Source organism: Musca vetustissima, unplaced genomic scaffold, assembly GCF_032173495.1.
Source record: "Musca vetustissima isolate MV318-11 ecotype Yass unplaced genomic scaffold, APGP_CSIRO_Mvet_v1 utg470, whole genome shotgun sequence".
NCBI lineage: Eukaryota > Metazoa > Arthropoda > Insecta > Diptera > Muscidae > Musca > Musca vetustissima.
The window spans coordinates 126621-146621 of record NW_026880041.1 but is presented as its reverse complement, the minus strand read 5'-3'; the positions used below and the strand labels follow the sequence as shown (position 1 = coordinate 146621).

At 33.7% G+C, this 20001-nt stretch overlaps 1 protein-coding gene across 1 annotated transcript; it reads left to right on the top strand.

Annotated features, from left to right (window-relative positions):
• Positions 1-4153: 4153 nt before the first annotated feature.
• On the top strand, positions 4154-7617 carry LOC133325327 (DNA-directed RNA polymerase III subunit RPC2). The gene is made up of 2 exons (XM_061534111.1): positions 4154-6712; positions 6766-7617. The coding sequence occupies exons 1-2, from the start codon at positions 4154-4156 to the stop codon at positions 7615-7617; spliced, it is 3411 nt and encodes a 1136-aa protein (XP_061390095.1).
• The last annotated feature ends 12384 nt before the right edge of the window (positions 7618-20001 follow it).

The window sequence follows — 20001 nt, the reverse complement described above, 5'->3', positions numbered from 1 at the left end:
ACCAATTTTCTATAGGTGAGTTTTCGGTGACAAAAAGACCTTCATATATAAATCTTTAGTCATTTTTAAATCCCTATCTTCTCTTCAGATACATATATATCTACTACGGCGACAAAAGCACGCGAACTGGGGAATTACATATGGATCAAACAGTATACAATAATCTATTATAAAAAAAATTAATGAATAAATTTACGTGTACAGAATTAATTTTATAAAATATTTCAAATTTTCCAAACTGTTGTACAAACTAATTTGTTATATATACGTAACTAGGCATTTGGTTTATACATTGTATCTACCTAAGTAGCTGACTATAAGACACTAGTCAAATGCACTACCATTTTGTACTACCTAAATGACTGTATACTGGTAACGCAGACAGGGGACAATTGACTTCCCCAATGACATACCCATGTTAAATTCACCAGTCTAGGGCATGATGTGGTAACTAGTGGTAGTTACAGGTAATTGGTAAAATAACTAGTTCATAACCAGTTACTCGAACTACTGGGTGTGTTGTTTACACACATACACTCACAGCAGCTGCAGTCAGAGAACCGAGCCATTGTGAAATGTTAATGTGTGACGGCGCTACTGACGAAAAACGATCAGCTGCGTTTGGTGTTTGGAATGTAATTGTACGTTTACATAATACTGTATTTCGTTAACCAAGTGGGGCGGGTTATACATGGTACAATTATAAAAGGTAATATGAATATGACAAATTATGTTTTTAAAAAGCACCCAACAGGAAAATTGGGAACGCATACAATTTGAAATTGTTCTTTATTAAATGTGCTCCCGTATTCAATTTACTCAATCTGCCTGCTGGGAAAGTTTGAGGAAGCAAGGTTTCTTCATGGAATAACTCACAATTCCCTACATTTTCATATTGTTACCTTCTATTATTATACCATGTGAGTTATAATTGTTAATTCTATTGTATATATGTAAAAGATATATTCATAATGCAGGTTAACCCGGTAAAAGTTCTAATATAATGTTGTTTTATTGATTACATAATAAATTATTCACCCTTTTTACGGCTGGCGTAGTGGTGTTGAAAATTTGGCACTGTCGTATTTTTACGACAAATCGTGAAAGATTTTATTGACGACAGCATAAAAATAACTAGGAAAATAATTTTAACATTTTTTAACAATATTTACTGATTAACTATGACATTCGAGTTTATTTTATTGCATTTCTTAATATTCATAAGAATTGCACTTTGCCAGAAAATTAATTAGCGTGGTTTTACATTTATCGGGATCGGTATTGAGAGTTTCTCTCTCTCATGGTAAATTGAGAGTAATTAGTGTTGCGCTATTTTTAATTTTGTAACAAGCGTACTTTTTGTTCACAAAAGGTACGAATTGTCATAATCGTACCAAAACAAAAAGTAGATTTTTTATTATTCGTGAATACATTTACGCTTAAATTATAACATATATTATTTATGCAAATAACTGGCATAAATATTGGTCAATATTTCTCGATAATAATGATTTATTATCATTTGACGTAGAATTTTAGGTACCTTTCCGTAATTTGTTTTTTTGTTCCTACCTGTGGTAATGTTTTCCAACACAATTCACAATTTACCACTGAGAGAGAGAGAAACTCTCAACACCGATCCCGATAAATGTAAAACCACGCTTAGAAAACAAACAAAATGAGATAGTTTTTCCAATACAATATAAAAAGGGTTCTAAAAGTACAATTTTTGCTTTGGTTTTGTAATACCGACCAAAAACGACTACGCCTACGAGAGCTGCCGTACAACGACTACGCCTACCATAATTAAATTGCATTAGTCTATGATCCAATAATAAGGCCAAAATGATTTCACCCGAGCTGTCAAAATGCTTTCGATTTTGACTAAATTGTGTGGAAACGTAAACAAAATATTTGACAGTATGGGGATTTTACACGACACGACCTGTTTATTGGATCATGCATTAGTCGGTAAAAGACGAAAATCGTTTTTGAGCAGGTTTGACAAAGATCGAAAATTCAACTTGTTGGTCAGAGGCAAAAATCGAAATCGACATTTTTACTAGATGCAAGTCAAGATCTATTAATAAGGTCACCAAGATAGCAATCGAAATCGGAAAACAGCTGTTTTTTTCTCAAGTCTAATGTCAAAAATTTCGACTTTGTTTACGTTTTCATAATGGAAGTCAATTCACAATAATGCATTTTGACAGCAAACTTGAGAGGTATCGATAATCAGCTGGTCTCCCTTGGTGACCTTATTTATAGGCCATGATGCAAGTCTTTACTCTCGACAACATATCCATACCGATTACTATGTCGTCGTTTTTAAAATCATCGGCGAAGCGAAATGGGTCTTAAAATATAAAAGAATCAAAATAAACACTGACTAAATATGAGGAGCAGCTACGTCGAAATTCGATCCTGGAATTTGCCTGATGTTTATCGAACTATTTTTACAACGACAATGCAATAGTGACGCGATCAACACATTCCACTAAGAAGCGTAACGCAGATCAATCTCAAGCGTTTCCTTTTGGTTGTTGTTATATACAATGTAATTAACAATTTGTACGTTTACGTTATACCGGATTTAGTTAACCCAGTAGGTTTCAATTGTCAATTTCATTGCCTATTTGTCAAATACATCCTCATAAAGTAGGTTAACCCTGCAAAATGTTGTAATGTAAATGTCGTTTTAGACCCACTGGGTTAATGTAATCCGGAACAATGTAAACGTACTATTACCGATTTAATTTAAATTTATTACCAATAAATTTATTTCTGTTAAGGTAAGGTCACACTAGGCAAATATTTGACGAAAAGTGTCAAATATTTCTTTGCCATAATCTGACCACAAAATATTTTCAATGGCAGACACAAAAACAGCTGATTTTGGGTAAACAAAATTTTGCGCAAAGTGTCCACAATGTGAACGCCGACTAGCAAATATTTGCCTTATTTTTGGGCAAACATTTATTTGCCCTTACAATATTTTTGTACGGGCAAACTATGGAAAATAACAGCTGATGAATTCTTTGTATTGGCATTTATATTGTTGGAATTTCGCCATTTCGTTTGAAGACAAAATATCTTTGACACATTATTCAATCAAATATTTCATTTTTTATGAGTGGAAAACATAATTTCAGGCCCATCCAATCCGAATTTTATTACCAATTGGGATCTAATTTGGGGATGGTTATTAAAATGTTCGGAGCGGCTGAACATAATCGCAAATTATTTCATTCATAATTCAAATCATGGCAAGATCTAGCTACAGCCTCTTATATACGTTACATCCGATTTAATATATAAGCTAATTCCTTAAGGGTATGATGTATATTGCACTGTTTAGAACAATTGCGTAAAATACCTTATTAATAACTTATAAAATATACGACAGGATTTAAAAAATAATCGAAGTTGGCCATAATTTCTGACAGTTTGATCAAACTGTTTCATGGTGCAAATATAATTTCCAATGTGTTTTCCCATTTCATTATTTGACACTATTTGCTCACTGTTTGAGCAATCAAAATGTGTCAAATATTTGAGTGTAATGTGAACACAAAATCAAGAATGTGCAAATTTGACATTTTTTGGGGAAACAAAAAATAGGCATTTGAGTCAAATATTTGCGTAGTGTGATCTTAGCTTTAGACTTTTTTCAGGGGAACGACCATGGTACAATAATACAAGGTAGGGCAGCTTGAGGTGAATAACAAAAAAGGAACTATACAAAATATAGAATACAACATATAAAAATAAAATAAATTTAAATTTTTTTCAACATAAAACTAAAAACGCGAAAAATTAATGAAAGGTTATATTTGACATAGTATTCAAAACAATACGCGCACACACACAAAATATGTATTTTGATTTGATGGAACAAGCCACCTGTGTAGCTGTGCCCTACCTTGTAATGGGAACGACTTTTTGTGAAATTTTTTTAAAATTCCCAGCGGTAACACTGGTTTTGAGCACCAATGCCTTTAAAGCTACAAGCTAAACGTGCCTTTAGTCTTTTCAACACGAAAAGTCTATTAGTATAAAGTCGACTTAAGTATCCCTACATTCATGTGGATTTGAGGAGGAGGAGTCTATCCAGGATTGAAGTCAACAGTCTCTCATTTTATTGTTCAGCGGTATGGAGAAATCGACAACTACAATGGGTGACACCGAATGGCATGGTGACAAGAAAAACTGGTCGAATCCCATTAAACCGTTAGAAGAAAAATGGAAACTCGTGCCGGCTTTTCTGCAGGTTAAAGGCTTAGTCAAGCAACACATTGACTCTTTCAATCATTTTGTGAATGTGGACATTAAAAAAATCGTACAAGCTAACCAAACAGTGCTGAGCGATGCTGATCCTATGTTTTACCTGAAGTATCTGGATGTACGAGTCGGAACGCCGGACATTGAAGATGGCTACAATATTACAAAAGCAACAACACCACACGAATGTCGTTTAAGAGACACTACCTACTCTGCCCCCATAACAGTTGACATTGAGTATACACGAGGAGCACAGAGGATCGTTAGAAACAACTTGTTGATAGGTCGAATGCCCGTAATGCTAAGATCTTCAAACTGTGTACTCACTGGTAAATCGGAATTCGAATTGGCAAAACTAAATGAGTGTCCCTTGGATCCTGGTGGATACTTTGTTGTAAGAGGACAAGAAAAAGTTATATTAATTCAGGAGCAACTGTCTTGGAATAAAATGATTACGGAAGAATTTAATGGAACGGTGCAGTGTCAGGTTACCTCGTCCACACATGAGAAGAAATCCAGAACTGTTGTCCTAAGCAAGCATGGTAAATACTATTTAAAGCACAATTCAATGGTAGACGACATTCCGATAGTTGTCATATTCAAGGCCATGGGAGTAGTTTCAGACCTTGAAATAATGTCGCTGATTGGTACAAGTACGGAAACCCAGAACCGATTTGCGCCATCGTTGCTCGAAGCTTTTAATCTGAAAATATTTACGCAACAGCGTGCACTTGAGTACATGGGATCGAAACTCATGGTAAAACGATTTCAGACCGCTGCTACTAAAACGCCAGCTGATGAGGCCAGGGAACTTTTAACAACCACAATTTTGGCGCACGTACCTGTTGAAAATTTCAATTTTCAAATAAAATCAATATATGTTTCACTAATGGTTAGGCGCGTGATGGCTGCGGAGTTGGATGCTTCCGCTGTGGACGACAGAGATTATTACGGAAACAAGCGCTTGGAATTGGCCGGCTCATTAATATCCCTAATGTTTGAGGATTTGTTTAAGCGTATGAATTGGGAATTGAAAATGATAGCCGATAAAAATATTCCCAAAGTTAAGGCGGCACAGTTTGATGTGGTGAAGCATATAAGAGCCGCCCAGATAACTGTTGGATTAGAGTCGGCTATATCGTCGGGAAATTGGACTATAAAACGTTTTAAAATGGAGAGGGCAGGAGTTACACAGGTTCTCTCTAGGCTGAGCTATATATCCGCCCTAGGAATGATGACAAGAGTAAATTCTCAGTTTGAGAAAACAAGAAAAGTATCCGGCCCACGTTCTTTGCAACCCAGTCAGTGGGGTATGCTGTGTCCATCCGACACGCCAGAAGGCGAAGCGTGCGGTCTTGTGAAAAATCTTGCTTTAATGACACACATAACCACTGAGGTTGAAGAGGAGCCAGTAGTACGACTGGCCTTTAACGCAGGAGTGGAGGATATTCGTTTGGTCGGTGGGGATGCCATTAACAATTCCAAAGTGTTCCTCGTCTTCATTAATGGTAACATTCTGGGCTTGACAATAAGTTACAAACGATTGGTGGAGGTATTTCGTATGATGAGACGTAAAGGTCGTCTAGGACCATTCGTGTCGATACATACATCCCACACACAAAGGTGTGTTTACATTCATACTGATGGTGGTCGCTTGTGTCGTCCTTACATCATTGTCCATAAGGGTCAACCGGCAGTGAAACAGCACCACATTGAGGAATTGAAAAGAGGTATTCGCAAATTCGAAGATTTTCTACATGATGGTCTAGTGGAGTATTTGGACGTAAACGAGGAAAATGATTCATTTATAGCGTGGAATGAGAACGACATTGACCGTGACACAACAACCCATTTGGAAATCGAACCCTTTACATTGCTTGGAGTTTGCGCAGGTCTGGTGCCATATCCACATCATAACCAGAGTCCTCGCAACACCTATCAATGCGCTATGGGTAAGCAAGCGATGGGTGTTATTGGATATAACCAAAAAAATCGAATAGATACACTCATGTATAATCTCGTCTATCCACAAGCCCCAATGGTAAAATCGAAAACTATAGAATTGACCGGGTTTGACAAGTTGCCGGCTGGTCAAAATGCTACCGTAGCAGTTATGAGTTATTCCGGATACGACATTGAAGATGCACTGATATTGAACAAAGCTTCAATAGATCGTGGTTATGGTCGATGCCTGATATACAAAAATTCAAAATGTACTGTTAAAAGGTATGCCAATCAGACATACGACCGGATTATGGGGCCTATGAAGGATGCACTAACGAATAAGGTCATTTTTAAACACGATGCCCTAGATACGGACGGAATTGTTGCACCAGGCGAGATGGTGGTCAATAAACAAATTTTAATCAACAAGGAAATGCCAGCCGTAACATCCATAAATCCTATTGAACAGACAGGCCAAAGCTCGCAGGTAAGAATCGAGTTTCTTATATACATATGTAGCCTAATAAAATATCGTTTCAGATTTCTTACACAGCGGTACCAATTTCTTACAAAGGCCCAGAGCCGAGTTACATTGAGAAAGTGATGGTGTCGGCAAATGGCGAGGAAGATTTTCTGATCAAAATTTTATTGAGGCAAACGAGGCGACCAGAAATCGGCGACAAATTTAGTTCCCGCCATGGTCAAAAAGGCGTGACGGGTCTAATTGTAGATCAAGAGGATTTGCCTTTCAATGATTTTGGCATTTGTCCAGACATGATCATGAATCCCCATGGGTTTCCGTCTCGTATGACTGTGGGAAAATCACTGGAGCTGTTGGGTGGCAAAGCTGGTCTATTGGAGGGGAAATTCCACTATGGCACAGCTTTTGGGGGCTCCAAGTGCTCCGACATTCAAGATGAGTTATTTAAGAACGGTTTCAACTATATGGGTAAAGATTATTTCTACTCTGGCATAACTGGCGAGAGTTTGGAAGCCTACATTTACTCTGGACCGGTGTACTATCAGAAATTGAAGCACATGGTGCAGGATAAAATGCATGCCAGAGCCAGGGGGCCCAAAGCTGTACTCACTAGACAACCAACCCAGGGTCGGAGTAGAGAGGGCGGTCTACGTTTAGGTGAAATGGAGCGTGATTGTTTAATATCCTACGGCGCCAGCATGCTAATAATGGAGCGACTAATGATATCATCAGACGCATTTGACGTGGATGTGTGTAAGTCATGTGGTCGTTTGGCTTACTCTTCCTGGTGCCACTATTGTCAATCGTCGGCCAATGTTTCGAAAATATCGATGCCATATGCCTGTAAGCTTTTGTTCCAAGAACTAACAAGTATGAATGTAGTGCCTAAACTAAAACTACAGAACTATTAATTAAAACTTATAATTTGATATAATGCCTAATATGAATAAACAAGACAAACTGACCAATTTATGACCTTTTTAGTAAACTGCGTATGTCCCCATCTCCATTATAGGATTTGTTAGTCGATTGTATTATCCAAATATGCAAGGGCCATGTTTATTAATCTAAAATTGCGTAAATGAAAACAGATCACACTTTTAAAAAGTTAAAACATTGACGATTATTTTCAAATCAACAAATAATGAAAACACGTACATACGTATGTGGTATCATTTGATTTTTTTAGTTCAGAATTTCCTTGATATGAAGATAAATCGCAAAAGCAGTTCACTTCTTCTCCATTTACAATTTACCTCATCTGTCTGCTGGGTATGTTTGCAGCAACAAAACATTTACCATTAAACTAATGCAAATTCCTCGCATTTTTGTCTAAGTTTCACACACAGTTGGCAATGGCTAAACAATGGAACAATGTAGAATGTATAAAATTGCAATAGTCATATAATTAAATAAAAAATTTTACGCATATGGCGTGGTTCATTTCTTTGTAAACGCAGGGTAATACATCTACATTGGGTATTTTTTTCATATTGTGGCTTGGTATGACAAATTCGTTTACAAAATGAGTGACTGTATATGTGTTGTTTTGAAATATATAAAATATATATATTCTAAAATCCATTTGTTTATAGATTATTTTTGGCACGGTACAATAACATTGTTACCTGTTGATTAAAATTATATTAGATTGGGGAAAAATAAATCCATTATTTTTTTCTTCTTTGTAAATGGTTTTAAAAACAGTTATGGTCGTTTTTTAGCTCCGGGGCGATGTTACGACTGTTATGCCATGTTTTGACGGGCATTCGAACAACGTAGTTCGCTCTCAGAATTACGTATATGAATTAACCCGTTCATACAACACTATTCTTAATTCATGTCATCAGAGTTTTTGTATTTCAAACTTTTTGTTTCTTGTTTCACACCAAAATTGTAACATATTTGCGTGAATCACATATGGATCCAAATAGAAAAAATAATTCTCTTTCTCCTGACTATAATATCAACCCCTATCTCTTTACTTTTAATTCATGTTTTCCATTTTTTCTGAAAATATTGTTGTTTTCAATACATTTTTATATTTTCTCAACACAAATGTCACATTTAAAAAATGGGAGAATTTTTGTTTGGGTTTCCCCACTTTTGTTTCTTGTTTTGTACGCTAATTAGAACCAAGGGGAAAGAAATGCACATTGCATTATGTAGACAACAAAATTTACATCATTCTGCATATATAAAAACTAGAATTGTGGTTACTTTTCATTCATCATTTTCAATTTTACTGAAAAAGTTTGAAAAATTTAAAAATTTTTTCATACATGAAGAAACGTCGAAATCAAAAATTTCATCAATTAAGGACAAAACAAAGACTACAGAAACCTAATGCACACAAATAAACAAAAAGTTAAACGGCGTCCATTGTGTGATTTTGATAATATTAACATTTATTGTTTATTTTTTACTTGTATAATTTAGTCGAAAACATGATCGAATATTTGGAAGTGGAGTTTCCGACGACTCCGAGTCCGGAAAGGTTTATATGGCTGGACGCTCCCATAATGTTAATGTTAAGGGGCTCCACTCGGATCATTTTGAAATGATTACCGTAAGTAGGCCTCCTTGTGCCGACTACAGTGATATACATTTCATGTGGGGAAATACGTACTTCCCGAGACATTGGCCTTGAAATTTCGGAACAAATTTTGTTTAAAACAACCCTTTTTCAATTGCCACCAAGAGAACTTAAGAATAAGACTTTTACATATGGACAAGCGCAAACATGGCTACGCAATCCATATTCTTTTTTTAAATTGTAAATTAGTTTTAAAGCACAAACCATAACCTTTAAAATGATACTCATATTACCTTGCTGGAAATAGTCAAACTGCTGATTACAACAACATACTCTCCGAACTTTCAAGACCCATATCTCGGGAAGTATGAATTTCTCTCCATAAAATATATATCACTGTAACCAGTTCACCGAGGACTACTTACTGTAAAAATGTCAAAGCGATCCAAGTGGATCCCCTAAACTTTTTTTTTTTTTTTTTTTATTATTTTGGTTGGCCCACTTTCTATAGGGATAGAAGGTTTAGTGCCATGTATCCGTATGTAGCTTTGCTACGAATTTGACTTTATCCATAGATGGTGGTTTGTGTTTTGCAGGTTGACTTCGATCTTCTTTAAGAATTTGACCACAATGTTCAGACTTTCTAAGCCTTGTGTATCAGTGAACTCTTCTACTGTGAAGGAGTCACATAGTAGCGAAAAGCATCTTCTTTTGCTATTAAATTTACGAAAATTAAAAATTTCATGCGCAGCTGTTTGGATTTTGTTGAACGACTCGTAATTTATAGGTTATCCGTATTTAAAAACACACGTGTTAGTTAAGCGAACGCTTAACAACCGCCATTTTGTAAAAATCTATTTTTAAGCCCGTGGGCGTGTAGTACTCATTTAAAATTTTTTTTACGTCTTTCTTGTGAGCCGTCCGAGGACGAACTGATCCCCTAAACTTGACTAAAGCCCAATATATTTTGGGCCAATGTACACACATTGGTTAGTACGATTAACCAATAGAACTTGATGATGCACGTTCCCAACCCAGGTCTTCTTTCTACAGTATCTTCATCTGAATCTTCTGCCAGTCATTCATCTTCGCTATCCTCCAAAAGAGAATAAAAAATCTGTTTGTCCATTTTTTAATTTCTGATTTGTTTTTCATGCAAATGTATGTGCGTGTGTCCCTTTTGTTGAAGCGCTAACTTTCATGTGCTTTATTTCGGACTGAATATCTCTGGCAATCAAATGTCAAATTCATAATTTACTACATTTACTATTTCGTGCTGGGCCAAATTGGTCTTGCAGAAAATAGGAGAAGAGAACGCCATTTTGGTTTCAACTCTCTTAAATTTAACTTAAAATTTTCCTACTTTTCGGCGAAAGGGAACGCTTTTCTAGCAAAAATTGCAAAACTAGTACAATATAGTACTATATTGCAGGTTTGGGAACACAGCTTTAATTTATTTTCGATAAATTCTCTCAATTGTTAGAGATGGGACAAAATTCTTGGTGATTCAAATGTCATGTACAGACGAGCGTTGTTCGCTCTCTCATTCGTTGTTCGACCCTTAATTACGAAGTAATTACTTAGTTCCCCATACAAAATTGTCTGAGCGAACACCGACTTTTGTACGTTGTTCAATTCGAATCACTCTCCGAATCACCACGAATTTTGTCCCATCTCTAACTATTGAGAGAATTTATCGAAAATAAATTAATTTTGACAGCATGAAAAAAATTTTCAAACTTTTTCAGTAAAATTGAAAATGATGAATGAAAAGAAACCAAAATTCTAGTTTTTATATATGCAGAAGGATGTAAATTTTGTTGTCTACATAATGCAATATGCATTTCTATCCCCTTGGTTCTAATTAGCGTACAAAACGAAAAACAAAAGTGGGGAAACCCAAACAAAAATTCTCCAATTTTTTAAATGTGACATTTGTGTTGAGAAAATATAAAAATGAATTGAAAACAACAATATTTTCAGAAAAAATGGAAAACATGAATTAAAAGTAAAGAGATAGGGGTTGATATTATAGTCAGGAGAAGGAGAATTATTTTTTCTATTTAGATCCATATGTGATTCACGCAAATATGTTACAATTTTGGTGTGAAACAAGAAACAAAATGTTTGAAATACAAAAACTCTGATGACATGAATTAAGAATAGTGTTGTATGAACGGGTTAATTCATATACGTAATTCTGAGAGCGAACTACGTTGTTCGAATGCCCGTCAGAACATGACAGAAGAGTAATTCGAATTGAACAACGTACAAAAGTCGGTGTTCGCTCAGACAATTTTGTATTGGGAACCATGGTACAATTATAAAAGGTAACAGCAAATCCCAGCTGATTTGATTCTAACGTTATACTAGTGTCAATATGAATTTGACAAATTATGTTATTAAAAATCACCCAACAGGAAAATTGGGAACGGATACAATTTGAAATTGTTCTTTATTAAATGTGCGTATTCAATTTACTCAATCTGCCTGCTGGGAAAGTTTGAAGAAGCAAATCTTTCTTCAAGGAATAACTCGCTACTCCCAGCATTTTCATATGTGTTACACATATATATGGCAATGGCTCAATTATAGGAAAGATGTGGAAGCTATAGAAATATAAATTTGATAGATTTTTATTCATGTTTTTCAATTTTTATTTTGAGAATTCGAAAATATTTCATTTTAAAATAAAAATAATTTGATGATAATTTGTTTGTTTACATTTTTCTGTCAAATGAGTTGGCACTAGTAGAACTTACAACAACAAATTTACATGTGGTTGTTGTATCGTTTTTTGTACAACAACACTTGCTGTTACCTTCTATTATTATACCATGATTGGGAACTAAGTAATTACTTCATAATTTATGCCATGTTCTGACGAGCATTCGAACAACGTAGTTCGCTCTCAGAATTACCTACATGAATTAACCCGTTCATACAACACTATTCTTAATTCATGTCATCAGAATTTTCTTTTTAAAATTTGTTGTTTCTCATTTTACACCGAAATCTCAACATATTTGTGTATATTGCCTATGGATTTAAATAGAAAAAAATATTCTCTTTCTCCTGAATATAGTCAGAACCCATAGCCATTTACTTTTCATTCATGTTTTCCATTTTTTCTGAAAACTTTGTTGTTTTTAACACATTTTTATATTTTCTCAATTCAAATGTCACATACTGTCACATATACAAATTTGGAGAATTTTTTGTTAGAGTTTCCCCATATTTGTTTCTTGTTTTGTACGCTAATTAGACCCAAGGGAAAGGAAATGCATATTGCATTATGTAGAAAACAAAATTTACATCCTGCTGCATATATAAAATCTATACAATTTTTTACTTTTCATTCATCATTTTCAATTTTATTAAAAAAGTTCGAAAATTTTATAAATATTTTCAAGCTGTCAAAATTAATTTATTTTCGATAAATGCTCTCAATTGTTAGGAATGGGACAAATTTCTTGGTTATTCAGAGAGTGATTCGAATTGAACTACGTACAAAAATCGGTGTTCGCTCAGAAAAAATTGTATGGGGAACTAAGTAATTACTTCATAATTAAGGGTCGAACAACGAATGAGAGAGCGAACAACGCTCGTCTGTACATGGCATTAGGGTCGAACAACGAATGATAGAGCGAACAACGCTCGTCTGTACATGACATTAAAGGGCTAAGCAGAATGCTCGCGTTGAGCCATCCGTTGCGTTATGTGTTATCGAAAATACAACAACCACAAAGAAACGATAACACAAACGCTCGAAGTTGATGTGTGCTGCGCTTCGGAGTTAAAAATATTTTAACTTTTTGCGTGCGTTAACGCGATAACAAAAAACGCTTAGCCCTTAAGGGCTAAGCAGAATGATCGCGTTGAGCCATCCGTCGCGTTAAGCGGTGTACACACTATCATTTTTGACTGTCAGCTTTTTTATCGATTACTGACTGTCCAACAACCATAAATATTTTTGTGGTTGCCTGATGAATGACAAATATGTGAGGCCACACTATCAAACAAGCAAAATTTGAGCAAGAGTGCCATTCAAAAATGATAGTGTGTACAACGCATTATATGTTATCGAAAATACAACAACCACAAGGAAGCGTTTGTGTTATCGTTTCCTTGTGGTTGGCTTAACGCGAGCATTCTGCTTAGCCCTTTAACATGCCGGTCAACTTCGGTCAACACCATTCACAATTTTAGCCGCTTGGCATTGCATTTTCGCCTTTGTCAAAGAAGAAATAAGGGATTTATTTTTCCCCAACCTAATATTTGCAACTCCATATTGAGAAAAAACTTGACATTCCATTCATTTTTTGCGATATTTGCCTTATTTAATAAAATTGTAAAACTATCTCAAATAAACAAAACAACATGTTGTTCGTTGTTTGTATTTAAACCAGCAGTGCCCAAAATAGGTCCCATGGGCTGTCGGTGTGTGTCAAATTGCTTACACATAGAATTATAAAAGAGAAACATTTGAAAATAAAAAAAATAGATTTTCAAAATTGTTATGCATTCTATTTCGTTTTCATACACTTACCGAAAAAATTTGAATAATTCTTTCAAACATTAGTTCAAAGCAAATCAAAATATGTGACCAATACTATTACTGACGACTTTCCCTTTAAACTCAATAATGGACACAAAGAATAAAGGGATAGAATGCACAAAAAAACTGAAGACTGTAAATCAATAAAATTGTTGAAAAATTAACTATTGTTATAGTTTAAATAAATAATACTTTTAATTTTACTTAGTATTAACCTTAACATCAATATTATGTTTGTTTCGCGTTAAATGTTGATTTTTTTTGCAAAATATAGGTTATTTCGTTATTTTTATTGCATTTACTCATTGCAATTACACATTATTCATACAAGTATTTTACTTTGGGTATCAAAAACTCACTATCAGGCGATATCGTATTTTAACAAATACGGTTATTGAAGAAATGAAACACGTATTCGTCACATCTTAAACGTATCTTCTTAGTGAAAGTTGAAAGTAACTAAGGCGATAATATTTAAGGTAAGGTGTCGCTTTTTAACTTCAAATTGTGACCAAGAAGATACTTTTTAAAGGTAACGAGTACGTGGTTCATTTCTTCCCAAACGGTATAACTTATTTGTTAAAATACGATATCGCCTACGAGTGTTTTCATCGCCTGGTAGTAACTTTTTGGATATGTTTAGGATAGAAAATGCTAGCTGGGAGGGCTGTCCACACTATTTTCCTATATAAAGATAGATTTGCTTCTGTTTTGCCAATCCCCATTGTATTTGTCACATATTTCGATTTTTTCTTTTTAATTTTTGCGAAAAATGTCCTAATTTTTTCGTTCAGTGTATGAAAACAAAAAGGAATGAATGACAATTTTGAAAATATTTGTTATTTTCAAGGTATATTAAGAAGGTAACCGTATCAAACCAGCTGATGGTAACATTATATGTCATAACAATTTGTTGTTGTTTTTGATTTTTTTTTTCAAACCCATTTCCAAACAAAAATTTAAAAATTGAAATACATTTGAAAATAAAGAATAAAAAAAGGATAAAAAGGCATAGCGGTAGGCTATGGAGATGGTATTTCTTTAAGAAGACCATGGAATCAAATACAAGACTTTGGGATCGAAAAGAAGATTTGGTTCGATAGGACCTTTTTGTCTTCTTTATACATTGTTTTCAAAAATTTCATGTGAGGGCATGACAAAACTACGTAAAGAATAGCTTAAATCTTGTTATCTCTCACTACATCCGATGTCATCAACATTATCACATTTAAGCGCACTTTGATGTATCTTTCTATCAAAAATCATTTTGATATTTTAAAATTCATTTATTTTAAAAATTTTCAATTTTCAAAAAGTAAACAAATATTTTTCTTTTTTCAAAATGTTTAATTCTGATTGGTTGAATTTAATTTGCTTCGAGTTTTTTATGTCACGGCGAAATTAGTATTATTCGCCTGGTAAACAATTTTGACATATCATGTTCCCAATTCGCCGATGCGGCTACCTTGTATATCTACCTTGGTTATTTTCAAATTTTTCTATTTTTATCATTGTGTGTGTGAGAGTTTTGACACACACCGACAGCCCATGGGACCTATTTTGGGCACTAGACTAAAGTTTTTCTCAATTTCGTCAAGTAAGCCTACCTCTAGTTATTGTACCATGACTTTTACAACATTGGTAAGAAGAAATTTATGATTTGCGATGGAATCAATATCTAAATCATATACCCAAATCGATTTAGAAAATAATTCATTTTTCGCGTTATTTGTCTGTATTGTCATATGTTAAGAATTGTTTTATTTAATCTGACGTTATAGTCCACAAGACTATAACGTTGTTGACAAAATATACCTTGCCTTGCATAATTGTACCATCGATTGAAATTTGTTGTTGTATGTAGTACTAGTGTCATTCAAAATAGGTTCGTTCGTTTACTTTCTCAGTAACATTTACTCAGTAAGAATCTGCAGAGAGTAAATACGAATTTTTCGTTCTGAAGAGAGAAAATTGTAAAAAGTAAACGAACAATATCCAGTAGAAAGATTGTATCGACACAGCTGCTTAAAACAACAAACAATTTGGGGCAAACAAAAAAGCAGAATTTTTATTAGAAAAATAGATAACAAGCGGAAAATTGATGTTGTTTATAAATACTTGCGTTTTCTTCATACTTTTTAATATTCGATAATACCAAATTTAAAGAAAATTCACAAAACAATCGATTTTCTTAAGAACAATTTTGTTGTTTGTTTACAGAACATTACAAAACAGTTGAATATATATCAGCTGATGGTACAAGAAATTTCTTACTGAGTAAATTTTTCTTTGTATGAATTTGCAAATAACATAAAGGAAAAATTGTTATCGTAGTAACAAATTGTACATTCTTGCAGGTTCTGTAGGTCGATTCAGTAACTTATAACGATCCGACAATCGACAATTTTGTCTACACAAAAAATCGTTTGCAGTAATGAAAATGTTATTCTGTAAAAATGTAGACAAATAAAAATGTAGACAAATTGAAATATTGTTTATTTTGTCGTTATAATATTTTATAGATTTGAGAATTTTTTAAATTTGATAGTGAATCGACCCACTGGAACAGACCACACATTACATTTTTAATATAAAAAATTGTATACAATACTTTAAGAAAATAATACAAATTTATAATAATATTACAAAATATTTCAAATTGGTTTAAAGCAGCAGTGCCCAAAATAGGTCCCATGGGCTGTCGGTGTGTGTCAAAACTCAGAAGCAAAGCTATCGTTATATAGGAAAATATATCATTAACAAGCATATTTGCATTGACTACAAAATGTTTTTCTGTCTTAAAATTTGAAATACAAGTTTCTACAATTTTTCTCACAGTTTAATAAGAGAGAAATATAAATTTGAAATTGTGTATTTGAAACAAATACAATAACAAACATTTGCATGTATTAGTGTGGACAGCCCTGGTTTAAAGCAGCAGTGCCCAAATCGGTGTGTTTCAAAACTCTCACACACACAATGATAAAAATAGAAACATTTGAAAATAAAAAATATTTTCACAATTGTCATTTATTCCTTTTTTTCTCATACACTGAACGAAAAATTAGGACATTTTTGGCAAAAATTAGTTCAGAAAAAGTCGAAATATGTGGCCAATACAATGGGGATTGGCGAAACAGAAGCAAATCTATCTTTATATAGGAAAATAGATCATTAACAAGCATATTTGTATTGAATACAAAATGGTCACCAGTCTTAAAATTTGAAATACATATTTTTAAAATTTTTCTCACAGTTTAATAAGAGAGAGACATACATTTGAAAATTGTGTATTTGAAACAAATACAATAACAAACATTTGCATTGTATTAGTGTGGACAGCCCTGGTTTAAAGAATATTGAGCTAATCATCCTGCTTCGATATACCTTCTATCTTATGGTGTTTTTACACGATATGTATTTTACATATGTGCTGTCACTTTTTTACATATGGAAATCGAACTCGTCATGTGAAACATACGGAAATTTCAATGTGTCAAAACGATATGCAATAACATACATATGTATTTTTTTCCGAATAAGACGCGCTCTATTTTCGTATGTGAAACATAAGGAAATCAGCTGTTTGAATGAAACACATTGTTGGAAGAAAATATTTCAATTGCAAGTCAAAGAAAAGGATGAATAGGCAACAATTACAAATTTTTATTTCGTTTGTAGGTGCTTAATAAAAAAATGATGTTGGTTTAAGAAAAAATAAAAGTGTTTTTTGTTTATAGGTTATGTCATACGTAAAATACATATGCCGATTTGAACACAAAAATAAATGTTTTGTGTACGCTGCTAATTTTGACACACATAAGGAATTACATATGGATGAAATAAGTGGCAGCACATATGTAAAATACATATCGTGTAAAAACACCATTAATCAGCAAACACTATCGCCTTGGTAGCTAATTTTTGTGTTCTAGAATCTCTATAACTCATTAAACATTCAATATACCGAGTAGCTGTGTCAGTTAATAATCTTGAGCGACCAGTAGGCCTATTCTGTAACTTTTAACAACATTCGATATTGTTTAAATTCATTTTGTTATTGTAAAAACAATAAAACAAACAAATGAAATTGCTGTAAAATAAGCAATACGGAATGTTCTTAAAAAGTTACAGAATTGGTCTACAGATGTGATACATTTCGATTATTTATTTGGTCTCTTTCGAACAATTTGTACAATATGATGAACTATTTTTTAAGTATTTAGCTATTTGCCTGCATGACTGTCCAGTATCAGTCCGACCTTAAATTTTAAAACTTATTTCTCTCACGTAGTGGTTACAAATGAATTATCAATGTATATTTTAATAAAAGTGCCAATAATGTGTCTGTACTCGATATTTTGTAATAATTGTTACAAAATGTTGCTAAATGTTGTCCTTTTACAAAAAAAAAAAATCCATTAAAAGAGAGTAAATGCTGTTTTTAATTTTGTTTACTGAGTATTGAAAAATCTTACTAGGAATATTTACTCAGTAATGTTTTGTAAAAACAAAAAAAAAAAACTCAAGTACTCAACTCAAGTAATTTTTAGACAAATTTGAAAATTTGTACAACATTCTGTTTTTTTACTTGAATAGCTTACAAATATTTAACGGTATTTTGACATATTTTTTGTTCACGCATTTAGAACTTTCCCATTTGCGCATGTCCTTAATTATGGACTTGTCAAACCTGTACTAAATACCGAATGCATTTGAAAATTTGTTATTCCTGCTCTTCTCTGTACATTTATTGTTAGCTTTTGTGTGCGTGTGTGAAATTAATTTCCTCCGTGTGTTAAAATTCGAACTTTTGCAAAACTAAATGTAATTTGAAGCGAACATCCTCATTTCAACCAATTCAATGAGCAACGAAAATACTTGTCTAACCTTTTATTGAAACAACGAAATGAGAGTCGAGACGTGAAAACTCCAAGTCTAACGAAAAAAATAAGCAATTGTATCGGGAAATAACATAAATACACGAATATCTGCCCACCCACCTTCCTACTACCTACATACAACATACCCACAACCTACAGAAGGGAATCTCAAACGACAATTAAAAACAATCCACACAAAAAGTAACACTATTATTTGCGTTAGAACCATAAAGAACCCAATATATGTAGTTTATTTGTATGCCTGCCTTGAAAATACTACCTAAAATATAAATATATATACCTAATTTCTATTACGCATCTAACTACTATATTCCAGCTATCTTTAGAAAACATTTAGCACCGGAGTAACCGATTTAAAATATCTCCACCGATACTTGGCCGTGCACAGTGTATACATATGTACATATATGACTACAGGCTTGCATATTTCTTGTTTCCCAAAGTGTGACTCTCGTGCTTTTCCGGACTGGAGTGATTAATAATTATTGTACTCCTACCCCGACAAATAAGCAAAAACAAAAAAAACTAACAACCACTACACTCCATAACCTATAACACACACCCACTCACTCATTTTGAATTGTGCACCCCCAAGAACGAATGTGAACCTAAAACCTCCGCACTCACACACACACTGAAAACATGTCATATGTCGAATTGATGACAACATTTGGTAAGACAACTCTGTCGGGGCACATCTGTTGGCGTTAACGCAAACGATTCCAATGATTGCCTGCATATAAACTCCAATATCAATACTGATAATGAGTGGCGATTTATTTTCGGGAAGACCTACAGAATGGAAGCACTTTGGCCGAACATCACTCTTGTTTCTGTATGCGTCTTTGTCGGTTGATCAAATAAATCAAGTGACAGTTGATTTCGAATTGCGTTCACGGTGACTGAGTTGCAACTACAACAACATCTCACACGTTGCTCCGGTTTGTTGTTGCGATTGCACAGTTGCTTGTTAATCGTGGATATGATTTGTACACTGTTTGTTTTGTTCTATTTTTTTTTTTTGTAATTTGAAATGAATACCAAACCAAGTCATTTTTATTAGTTTAGTGTTTCAGAATTTATTTTGTAATGATATATAAATACGAAGTATATCCAAAAGACTTGTACAGGATATAAATATACATACACTGTATTTGTGCACCAATGTATATCGTTCCATACCGGCATAGAGATATCGCATGTACATACATAAACACATACAAAACAAAATATACCATGCATGTTTATAGCGCACCAATGAATGATATCACATCCTCAGACATCCAACATAAACACT

Coding starts and splice junctions, on each gene's coding strand:
- LOC133325327 (XM_061534111.1), top strand. CDS start 4,154: ATGGAGAAATCGACAACTACAATGGGTGACACCGAATGGCATGGTGAC. Junction 6,713..6,765: donor AGACAGGCCAAAGCTCGCAG/GTAAGAATCGAG, acceptor ATATCGTTTCAG/ATTTCTTACACAGCGGTACC.